General features: G+C 36.4%; 1 protein-coding gene across 4 annotated transcripts in view; it reads left to right on the forward strand.

Moving 5' to 3' along the window:
• The window catches only part of VCAN (versican), a 120,417-nt gene extending 108,710 nt beyond the window's left edge, over positions 1-11,707 (forward strand). For 3 of the 4 annotated variants that reach the window (XM_049649761.1, XM_049649760.1, XM_049649763.1), the window contains 2 exons: positions 91-273; positions 419-1,415. In XM_049649761.1, coding sequence (XP_049505718.1) covers positions 91-273; positions 419-546 — 311 coding nt within the window. In that variant the 3' untranslated portion in view covers positions 547-1,415. Of the gene's footprint in view, positions 1-90; positions 274-418; positions 1,416-10,185 lie in introns of those variants that run through there. The other variant, XM_049649762.1, reaches the window with a different exon arrangement.
• The last annotated feature ends 452 nt before the right edge of the window (positions 11,708-12,159 follow it).

A 12,159-nucleotide genomic window follows, 5' to 3' on the forward strand; every position in this document is an offset into this window, starting at 1 on the left:
GGGTACCGTAAAAAAGGAAAGAAAGAAAAAGATTCATACTAATAGAAATATTTAGATTATTTGGCAATAACCCAATTTACTTTTCTTCAGTTGCTTGCGGCCAGCCCCCTGTTGTAGAAAATGCCAAGACCTTTGGAAAGATGAAACCTCGTTATGAAATCAACTCCCTGATTAGATATCACTGCAAAGATGGTTTCATTCAACGCCACCTTCCAACTATCCGTTGCCTAGGAAATGGAAGATGGGCTATGCCTAAAATTACCTGCATGAACCGTAAGTGGTACTTTAGAAAGAATGGACAACCGTGCTCTAACAGCTACTAGACACCCTCATTTTACAGCTACGGTATTGGTAGTTTAGGGTATGGAGCAAGTAATATTGTTGTGTTTTCTTTCTTTCTTTCTTTCCTTCCATGTAGCATCTGCATACCAAAGGACTTACTCTAAGAAATACTTTAAAAATTCCTCATCAGCAAAGGACAATTCAATAAATACATCAAAACATGATCACCGTTGGAGCCGGAGGTGGCAGGAGTCCAGGCGCTGACCCCCCAAATGGCGAACATGTGTTTTCATCATTGCAGCCAAAGTCCTAACTTCCTGTGCCTTTCCTATCACCTCGAGAAGTATTATCAGTTGGTTTGGATTTTTGGACCACCGTCCAGTCATTTGGGGTTGCTGCGCTCCCAAAACATTTTAAATGAAAGTATTGACATTCAATAAGAAGGCTAACAACATGAAAGAAAATGAGGGCAGAAAGTAACCGTTTCCAGCCTATCTAATTTCTTTAGTTTTCTATTCGCCTCCAGTGCAGACCATTTTATAGTGTATACCAGCATACTGTACTATTTAAAAAGCTCAATTTCAGCACCAATGGCAATGTAAATAAGATGATTTAATGTTGATTTTAATCCTGTATATAAAATAAAAAAGTCACACTGAGTTTGGGCATATTTAATGATGATTATGGAGCCTCAGAGGTCTTTAATCATTGGTTCGGCTGCTTTTTGTAGTTTGTTTAGGCTGGAAATGGTTTCATTTGCCCTTTGTCAGCAAGACCGAGGACGGCTTTTCCTAGACAACTAACAAACACAAGGTCTTATAGGTCACTGCACCACGTCAGCCTGAAGTGCAGTTTGCTTCCAAGTGGTGCTGAAGCCTGGCTAATAGGATCCTGACAGAACTAGGGACTGCACCGTGGAACTCCTCTTTGCTGCATTCCTTTCTCTTCACTTACACGAAAGGCCTGAATGGAGGACTTTTCTGGGACCAAGAGCATTTTTTAGGGGTCAAAGTGCTAATTATTAACTCAACCAGGTCTCCTTTTTAATGGCTTTCATAACACTAACTTACAAGGTTACAGATCAACACATTTCAAATGGATACAGACCTAAGGGTTATGGAGGGGGGGTGGGGATTGTTAAAACAACAACACGCATTCAAAGAAAGAAATTTTGTATATATAACCATTTTAATCTTTTATAAAGTTTTGAATGTTCATGTATGAATGCTGCAGCTGTGAAGCATACATAAATAAATGAAGTAAGCCATACTGATTTAATTTATTGGATGTTATTTTCCCCCAAACCTGAAAATTGACATTAGTGTGCTAGTTATTTTTCAGTGTTAGCCTTTATGCTTCCCTCACACAGTTTGGGGCCATATAATCTAGGTATTTTGTCCCTGATTAAATAATGTGATGGATAGAATGCATCCAGTGTTTATTATGAAAAGAGTGGAAAATGTATAGCTTTCAGCAAATGGTGTTTGCCCATTCTAAGCAAGGAGCTACAGAGAGAGTGTGGGCATTTCTTCCTATTAGGTGGAGTGTACATGTTGACATTTCTCCCTGTTTCTTCCCACTGTGTTTTCTCCCCTTTATTTGAATAAAGTGACTGCTGAAGATGAATTTGAATCATTATCCACTTAATTTAATGTTTAAAGAAAAACCTGTAGTGGAAAGAAAGCATTTAGGAGTCATTCCCTAATTTCAGTTAGAACAACCTTGAGGAGAATAGACAACAAATAAAATGCAAAACGAGCAGACCCAACATGGATTCTTGTTCGCGAAACCTCCTTTGGCTCAGAAGGAACAACAGTAGCTACCATCATTCTCTGTGGCTTTAAGTAAGTTCCTTGGTTGTCACACTAAGTGTGATCCACCTTTAGGTGTTCCAGAGCACAGAATGACAGTGTCGACCTATTAGGTTTTAATTTTCCTCTTTCTTTGCAATGCACACAATACGTTCCTGTATTTATATTATAATATGTATAGTGTAAAATGTGAATGACTGTTGTTGTTTTTTTTTCTTTCTTTCTTTCTTTTTTTTTTTTTTTGTGAATGAAAATCTAAAATCTTTGTAACTTTTTATACTTGCTTTTGTTTCACCAAAGAAACCTAAAATCCTTCTTTTACTATATTGTGACTGGTCTGGTTATTTACAACTTTAAATGCACCAACATTTTTACACCCTAGTTCCATCACAAAGTTCAAGCTGCTGGCTTGGATGAACTGATTTTGTGGCTAGCAGAGAAGTGATTATATATGTACCTGTGAAAATTCAGATAGTAATGCTGATAGTGTTTACATCTACACAGTTACCCATTAATTTCAAATGTGAAAGATGCATTCAATAGGAAAAGTGATAGCTCATGTTTACAGAATGCTTCCTATGAACCAGGCCAAGTGCATCATCTCCCAGCAGCCTGTGAGAGCAGTGCTGTTACTGACTGATGAATGAGGGATAGGCCGTAGAGAACTCAAGTCCTTTGTGCAAAGTCCCATAATTAATTTGTAGTGAATGCAGGTCATTTCCAGAGTCTGCATGATATTCTCAAGAAAAAGGTAAAATATTATGTTCCAATTATTATATGTTTAGGAGGTTAAATTACTGGCTAGAAGATCCTATCTAAAAAGTGATCAGAAGATTTCAAAAGCATCAAGTTTCTATCCACACAGACATCCATCCATTTCTTCATTTTTCATTCATTCACTATTAAGTCATTACTATGTGTCAGGCACTATCCTGGGCCCTGGAGACTCAGCAGTGAATGAACTAGACAGAGCTCTGCCCACATAAAGCTTTTTATGCAGGGTACATCCCATGGGGATTATTTTAGAGCTTTGTTCTATTCGATAAATTTATGGATAATTTGGAATAACAAATCCATGATATGTTCTGCAGTTGTAGCAAAGATATCAGGAAGGACAAAGGTGAGTTCAAAATTATTTTGAGGTCTCTTTCTTGGAATGTCAAAAATATATGGGAATCGGGCATGAATAGAATCTCTTCTCCTTGCTGATCTTGTCCTTATAATGTGCAATGCAGTCTGTCATATCTTTTACCCAGAACTTTAAACAGAAATTACCCTGGAGAGTAGATATGATTTGCATTACTTGTGCATGTACACCCTTATTAGATGTTTATAAGCCCATCGGGTATATTTTTATTGATCTAGGTGCAAATAATGGGGTCTGTAGGATGTTCAATTACCCAGAATATTTGGATGGAAGTTTGAGGATATTTGTACCACTCAAAGTCAGCTAGAGGTGGTTTTCTGTTTCTAAAGTCTAGGTTACATATCAGGAGGAAGAATATGCCCCTACCTCTGGGGGCTATTAAGAATAGGTAATCTTCCAGAGTAGCTGAAATGGAAAAGAAGTAAGAGATTATATAGGGAGGGATATATCATTTTAATGTGATACAAAGTAGACCTTTTCTGATCTTAAGTGAATTTTCAATACAGTACAGGAAATAGGAACTGGGTTAGCCTTGAGCTAATGTCCAAAAGCCATATATCATGTAAAATAAAGTTATGGAGTTTGGAAATAGAAAAACAAATGTAATAGGTTCTGAGTAGATTTTATGCATAACCTGACCATGAATGTCTCCCAAGAAAATGATCTAAACAGGGTATATATTTTAGAAGAAGGCAAATATGTCATTATCAAGTGGCTAAAGACTCAATGATGTCAATGTTTTGTAATGTGTTTCTTTTTTGTGTTTCCTAATATAAATGCAATGAAATCATTTTTGAAGAGAAATGCCCACAGCAATGTTTTATGCTGATATTTGTACTTCTTTCTTTCTTTCTTTGTTTCTTTGTTTCTTTCTTATGCTGCAATTTCCATTTGCTAAACAAAACAGAATTCACCAAAATGATTCTGTTCTAAAACAAGTCTGGGGCACCTGGGTGGCTCAGTCTGTTGGGCTTCTAAAATCGGCTCAGGTCATGATCTCACAGTTCATGGGTTCAAGCCCCACGTCAGGCTCTGTGCTGACAGCTCAGAGCCTGGAGCCTGCTTCAGATTCTGTGTCTCCCTCTCTCTGCCTCTCCCCTGCTTATACTCTGTCTCAAAATAAATAAACGTTAAAAAAATTGTAAAACAAGTCTAAATAGAAAGTTGTTAAAGGTTGTTGAGTGAGTCACTCAAGATTGTATAATCTTTTTTCCCATTATCACTCATTTCTGTATGTTTGGATCCCAGCTGGACAAGAAAGAGCAAATGCCAAACAAGAACAGAAATGGGTTTTGTTGAGGTGTTTACAGAACAAGCAAAGCTTGTGCTTTCGTTAAAATTTAATGCAGAGTCCTGTCTAAGCCTATCACATGATCCCTGCTGAAGATTAAAGTTTACTGCCTTAAAGCAGGAAATCTTAAATGATTTTTGATAGTGTTTACTCTAAAATAAAAATTTAAAACTTACATGCCCATCACATTTTAAGTTGTCAACAAAAACATTTTCATCATAAAGTCAAATAGTCGTAAAGGATGTTATATTTGGCATATTTTAAATATTGCCATTCTAAAATAAACAAGTAACATTACTCTTTTAAATATATTTAGTGGAATCTAAATACCATAGTGGTTTCATACCTATGATTATCCATTTAAAACATGCTTGAAGATTGCTTTTAACAATCAGGCATTTTATATTTTTCTTTTCTTGTTTTTGGACTTGTTTTCTTATTTCAGTTTCCCCCTTGGAATTTTATCCAAATATATATTTATGTGCTTGGTAATCTTCTACTGACTTAGCTATCAAACATATATACATCAAAATTTATATTTAAAAGTTAATTAATTTTTCTTGTGAACATAAAGGTATAAAAGTTTAAAATCTTCTCTTGTATTATCATTATAATTTTCTTATATACAATTGATCAAAACAATATTACGCTCTTACAAAACTTAAAAGATAATTATACAAGTTGTAGAATTTTATTAGAAATATATCTCAATGAGATGATCAGAGCTGTTTTTCCCAGTTCACATTTCTGTGAGTAAATATTCTTAAAAATTAGAATGTGCCATGGCTTAGCATCAATTCTATTCCTATTTTATTTTTTATAGATTTAAACATTGAGAAACTTGTGGTCATAGAAGGAAATGATAGAAATCATAATTTTATTATGCAATGCTACTCACTATTTTTTTACCTCTTTCTGAATTATATGCCAAAAATCGCATAGTGGTCTATCAAAATTATTTTCAATTGCCCTTCAGCTGACATCTCAATGAAGTCTTTCTTTTTCTTTTCTTTTTTTTTTTTAGCGTTTATTTATTTTTGAGAGAGAGATAAAGACAGAGCATGAGTTGGGGGATGTCAGAGAGAGAGAGGGAGACGCAGAATCAGAAGCAGGCTCCAGGCTATGAGCTATCAGCACAGAGCCTGACATGGGGCTTGATCCCATGGACCACGAGATCATGACCTGAGTGGAAGTTGGATGCTTAACCAACTGAGCCACCCAGGTGCTCGTCTTATTTATTATTTATTTTTTTTGTAAGCACCAGACTTAAACATGATTTGATTTATACATTATCATCAGAATAATTTATTCTGATTTGACCTTCTGTTTGCTCATAGTTTTTACATTCCGTGGAAATGCATCCTAAGACTCAAGATGGATTAGAATTGAGTTTGATGTGGTGGTTGTTTTCTATAATGTGGGAAAAAGTAAATTGTCTGAAGCCTTTGATTCTCAAAGCTTGTCCCTGAAACAACACCTTTAGCACCACATAAAAACTTTTAAGAAATGCAAATCCTCAGGCCCTGTCCTACTGAATTAGAAATTTTGGTAATGGGGAGAGCAACGTAGGATTTCACAAGCACACCAGATGATTCTGATCCATTCTAAAATTTATGAGAACAGATCAAGGAGATGCAAAAGTAGACCCAGCAGCCTCCACCACAGACACCTTCTTAGGCAGATGAATTTTAGGAAAGAGGCCAAATCATAATTCAAGTTCTGGAAATTGCTTCCCTTTATGTGCCCATGTACCCTTTGGGAAGTCTTGGGGTAAGCAACCCTGGTTTGGAGACTACTGCTTTAAGATACACAGTCCTTCAAGTACTTGAAGATTTTTAGTACATTATTTATCCATATTTATGAGCATATATGTCTTACCAGTCTGGTGATGATTACTATGCAAACTTTGAATGGACCTCTGGTTTTACAAGAAAAAGTGAGATAACCTTTCTCTGAAGAAAAAGAAAAAAAAAAAAAACCTGAATAAAGCAGCATAATTTAAAACATTCATTCCTTAAAGGATAGACCTAAAACAAAACCTGAAAGGCAGGAATTAAAAACTACATTATTCAATGAATCATTCTGATGGCAGATTTAAAAACTGAGAAATAGAAGCAAAGAAGATATATTGTAACTTCTCAGCAACAGTCATTCATGAAAAGGAAATTCAGATTCACTGGGGAGCCCTAAAAGAGGCATACGTGGGACAATCATTGGGATTGAATTGATCTCTGAATAACTCCAGTTCCTAAATCAGATCACCCCTCCCCTGCCCTTTAGCAAAATTGAACCCACCAGTCATTCAATAATACGTAGTAAGCCCTTCCCATGTTCCACGCAGTATGCTAGATATTGGGAACAAGACAGGTCAAGTCTCTGTCCTTTATAGACCTTACAGTCATGGGAAAGATTACCAATAGCATTAAAACAGAAAGAGGTCTGATTCCTCAAAATGCTGTTGCCAAAGCCTCCATTCATGGCCATCTCTTTGCTCTGCCCTCCATCTTTACCTGATTCTACTCATAACCACGATCTTAACTACTTCCTACATTATGGTAAATTCCATACCTCTTTCTTTTGTGTGATGGGTATGTATCCAGTTGGCTGGATTTTGTAGGTACAGTAATGTCCACATGTCCCAAATTGAACCAGTGTCCACACCTCCCACTAACCATCTGCACATTGTTGTCGTTTTAAACTAGGAGTCTAAGAGTCACTCTGCACTCATAATCTAATGCTCATATTCACTCAAGGATTGAGTTCTATTAATGTTACCTCTGAAAGTTTCTCACATCCATCACCTCTTTTCCCCAACTGTCCTCAATACCTCATATATTATTGTCTCTAGATATATTTCTTTCAAAATCATCTTTTAAACTATGATATTCTTTCAAGTATGCAAATAAGAGCTTGGCATTCTCCAGCTCAAAATTCTTCAGAACCTATGACCAATAAAATAAAATCAAATTTATATGCATAGAAAAATGCTTTGGGAAAACAAAACAAAACAAAAAACCCTGTTCTAGGTATTATGTGCTTAAGAAGAATGGAAAAATTGATATTTATCTTAAGTAAATCAATCATTAAATTTAAGTTTTTTTTTTTTATTACATCAGTTTTGCCTCCTGTTTAGTCTCTGATAAAAAGTCAGATTTCCCTTGTACTAGTTGTGCACAAGGCAGGAATGGAAGACTAAAAATGCTATCTGACTTAGTGGGACATAGGTTTGCCCCTCCAGATACACTCTCCACCCTTCTCTTCCTGCTTTGTGCCCTATGAAATTGACTATACACACTGCTCCCATTGGGTTCAGCCATGAGGAGCAGTGTTAGGAGATCAGAGGGAAACAGAAGGGTGACCTCAGTGTGTGTTTCCTCTTGGCTTCTTCTAAACCCTGTAGGATTGCCATAGGCTGCCTCTATTCCTACAATAAAGTCACTTGCTTCTACCAGGCTCCATCTCCACATCCCTTCTCTGCCTCCTTGTTCCCAGCTGTTCTCTCATCTTGACCCGTCAGGACTAGAGGAGTAAGACCTCCCCACTATTATTGGCCCAGGGGTATTGCCCTATAAATTGTGATTTCTTTAAGCTGCCCACCTTTAGAAATAGTCCCTTTATTCAACTGTCTATAACTTATCCAATTTGATTGTGTCATCTGTTTCCTACTGGATTTCTGACTGACAGAGTGTTTTAGATGTATCTCTTTAGGGAAATTATGTAAGTGACCCAGTTCACAGCAGTCATAGGATGGGCATGCTACATTACAGTCTGGAAACCTATATGATGGTTTCTTTGGGTTTCTTCTGTAACATCTCATTAGATGCTTTTATGAGATTATAGCTTTAGTTCCTTCCTTAGAACCACTAAACACTAACCACGTGATTGTCGCAACTGCCAGTCGTTTTTGTGCCTCAGCTGTGCATAAAAATTGCCACACGGCAATTGATTGGTCCTGAGGTTGTATTCTCTGCCTTAAATTTCCAAAATGCAGACTGATACTCCTCAGCTTGAAATCACAATCAGGTATGGTTTTCAATGCTTGTCTTATAGTTGGGAGTGAAGAATAGAATAGGAGTCACATTATCAATGTGCATAACAATTTTCTCTGAGACTACACCCCAGTATTTTTGAAGCCTTATGGCCATATATGGGGAAAGTGGAAAGAGTAGGGAAGGGAGGTTATTTTAAAGCTGCCAGCCCATTTTATTTCTTGGATAAAGGCACACCTTTATCTTTCAGTGAAGACTATTTTCCCCCTTTGATTTAGGAGGACCCATTCCAGTGGGTCTTTGAGTTCTAGGAGTTCAGGACAAGCTCCTACTTTGGAATGAATTGGTAAAAAGGAGGAGCTGAGCTGCTCTGCATTAAAAAAAATGATGTTATTTTCTTCTTCTGTAAAATGTTCTATTTTTAGAGCAAACTTTTACATTAAGAAATATTCTGTTTATTTTCTCTGGGGTACTGATTCCAAGGAGTGGAAAATTATTGGCAGAAGGGCTTCCTCTGTTGAAGAGGGAAGTTGGTTTCAGCAATCTGGTGGCAGATGTACTGAAATTAAGGGAACCTGTAGTAGAGATCGGTGGAGGAGCCTATAAACAATGGAAGTAGTCCAATAAAGTACACAGTTTGGTTTCTTGACTATGTGAGAATTCTTTACGTGTTCTCAAGTCTTCAGGATAGTTTTGTTAAGGCTTAAGGGACCTTTTCAGAAGCAAAGGATGGACCTTATCCTCACTGGGGAGGGATGGGGAAAGATCAGCTGTAGTCCTAGTTGGTCACATAAAGATAGTGTGATGTGCTCTAGCGCCATATGCTTGGTACCAGACTTGCTGGGGGCACAGTGACACACAGAGTAGATTTATGAAACAGGCCAGTGTGCCAGGAATGTTTGGAGAAAGGATTCTGCTAAAATTTATATAGATATAGATGATATAGATATAGATATAGATGATATAGATATAGGTATAGATATAGATATAGATTTTTTTTCAAGTACCATGTGGTCTTAGGAATATTGTATTAGCACCAAAAGGAAGTGCAATTTTTTAAAACTAAGCTTAGGAGCATCTATTTTACATAGGCTTTCTTATAAGTAGTATTTTCAATGCTTACTTTTGGCAATACTTCGGACTTTTGAGTCTTTTCTCATTCAAATATGACATAAATTAACAGATACTTTTATTTTGTATAAGGGTATGTAAGGCAAAAGTGTAATTTGGGAATTTAAAAATGAACATCAGAAGCAAGGTAAAAAGGTAATCCAGCAAAATTTCTGAAGAATGAGGGTAAGACAACAATATCATGGTTTTGTAAAAGGATTTAGCAAAGAAAGACTATTTGCTGAGATTTTAGAGGTTGTACTACTTTAGGTAGGGCCAAAACATGTCATTAACAAGTAGGCATTGGAATCTGGTGAGGCCCTGATGATGAAAGATAGAAAGAAGAAAAATTATTAATTATAGCATTTAGCATCCACAGTTAGGGAAAAGAAAAATACTATCAAGCATTTGGACTAAAAAGAGAAGACAATTGCCCTGAAAAAACAAGCTATAGTTGAAGCTTACTAGCAACGGGACAAATAGTTGCTTGGGAGTTTCTGGTTGTGTAAGGACAAAAAAAATTTGGAGTGATTTTTTTTTTTTAATTAAACGCAGGTTTGAAAACACAAAAATAACAGTCCTATCCATCTGCAAAGGAGGAGATTCAGGATAGAGACTAGACCAAAGGATGACAGATGCTGAAGTAACAGAAGGAATGGGCTGGAAATTACATCTGGGTTGCAAAGAGCCTGGGCAATGAACATGCATGGAATCATTACCAGAATCCTAACTCTCTCCAGCAGACACCATGAGGTATTTGTTAAAATATGTCTTTGCTCTTTTGTTGTTAATTTACTACCTATGTAATCAGTGCTCATTGTAAATGTGTTGGAAAAATACAGAAAAACATAAATAACAAAGAAAGTGTTCAAGAGAATATTTGCTTGAGGTTACTATTTTTAATGCACATGGCCCCAAAGAGTGTTCAATAACTAACTGCAGAAGGTACTATTTATTGGGTGCCACTCACTCTCCTAAGTGTATTTCCATCTGTTTCTTCTCACAAGAACATGAGGGCAGGGGCTTTCTTTTCTGTCTTGATCATCACTATGTTTCAAACACCTGCAATAGTGTCTGGCATGCAGCGGGCACTCAATAAATATTTGTTAAATGAATGACTAACCACCTCCCTCAATATTCACATCAATTTTACTGTCATTCCTACTTACTGATGGAGAAACAGAGGCACAGGGAGGTTACAGTGACAGCCCCAAGTCACTTAGCGCATGAGCTAGGATGTACACCCAGAAAGTCTGACTCTGGAGCTCATTAATACACTTGGTTTTTACTTCTTAGGTAGAGGGGGAGCCTGTTGAAATTAAGGTCAGTAGGATGATGTTAGTAACACCATACTGAAACTAAGACAGAAGCCCCTTACCTCCTTGCCACAGGTGCCATCAAAGACTTAAGTTTTATTCACTGAGCAGTTCTATTAACCAGCAGCTTCAGAAGCTGAGGACAAAAAAAAAAAAAAAAATTTAAAGGAAAGAAAAAAAGAAAAGAAAAGAAAGAAGAAAGAAAGAAAGAAAGAGAAAGAAAGAAAAATGTGAAGTTGTTTGTCTCTGTCTCTCAATATTCTGCTCCAGAAATATGCCATCCACAGTTGTCTGCCACCTAAGGTAGTAGTTGAATGGTTTAGGAGGTGAGAATTATACGAACTACTGGGATTTCTAGAATATCACACAAGTGAATGCTTAGAAAGATACAGGTGCAATTTATGTTTATATATGCCTACGTTGTCAGAGTGAATATTAGTGTTATTTTATGCTGGTTGTCAGTACATTGTGACTTTAACTCTTGCCTATTTAACCGAGGTAAAGATTTGCCATTAGAACAGAACCAGAAGTTGCTTTCCAGGAAGATCTGGGCAAATCTCTATACAGCCATTTAATTTGATCCAAGATCTCAAGAAAGTATTGCAGGAAATTTGCAAATACAGCCCACATCACAGTAGTGAATTACTGTTATACTTTTACCATGCAGCCTGAGAATGTTGGTGTAAGTATGTGAATATGTGAATTTTTTAAGTAAAAACAGAGATTAAAAAAAATCCAACTTCTTTCTTTCAAAGAAAATTTAGCAAAAATAATTATGAAAATGATGTGCTCCAAGTTTTCACAACCTTTAGAAATTTCTTTAGGTTTAGACTATAAATGTAAAAGCACAAATTGATTCATTTATGCACTATTTTTTTTCATGCATTCAATAAATATTTTTTGAGCAGGAACTATACCCCAGGAACTATTCTATTTCAGTTCTTCAATTCATTTCAGACTTTATTACAACAACGGAACAAGGTACTTCTGATTTTCACTAGTTGCTCCTGAAAAGTTTGGAAGTTTTCAACTTCCCAGAAATGATTTCAGAACATCCTACACCTATACTGACATAGTAAAAATATATATTGTCTCCTTCATGATTAAAGATATTTTGGAACAAAACAAAATTTTGCTGGGAACTAGAAATAGCCTGTGAGTCCAGAATGAAATCAAATATTTGAGGGGAGGAAGGAAGATTTGTATTCAAGCA

This window comes from Panthera uncia, assembly GCF_023721935.1.
Source record: "Panthera uncia isolate 11264 chromosome A1 unlocalized genomic scaffold, Puncia_PCG_1.0 HiC_scaffold_17, whole genome shotgun sequence".
NCBI lineage: Eukaryota > Metazoa > Chordata > Mammalia > Carnivora > Felidae > Panthera > Panthera uncia.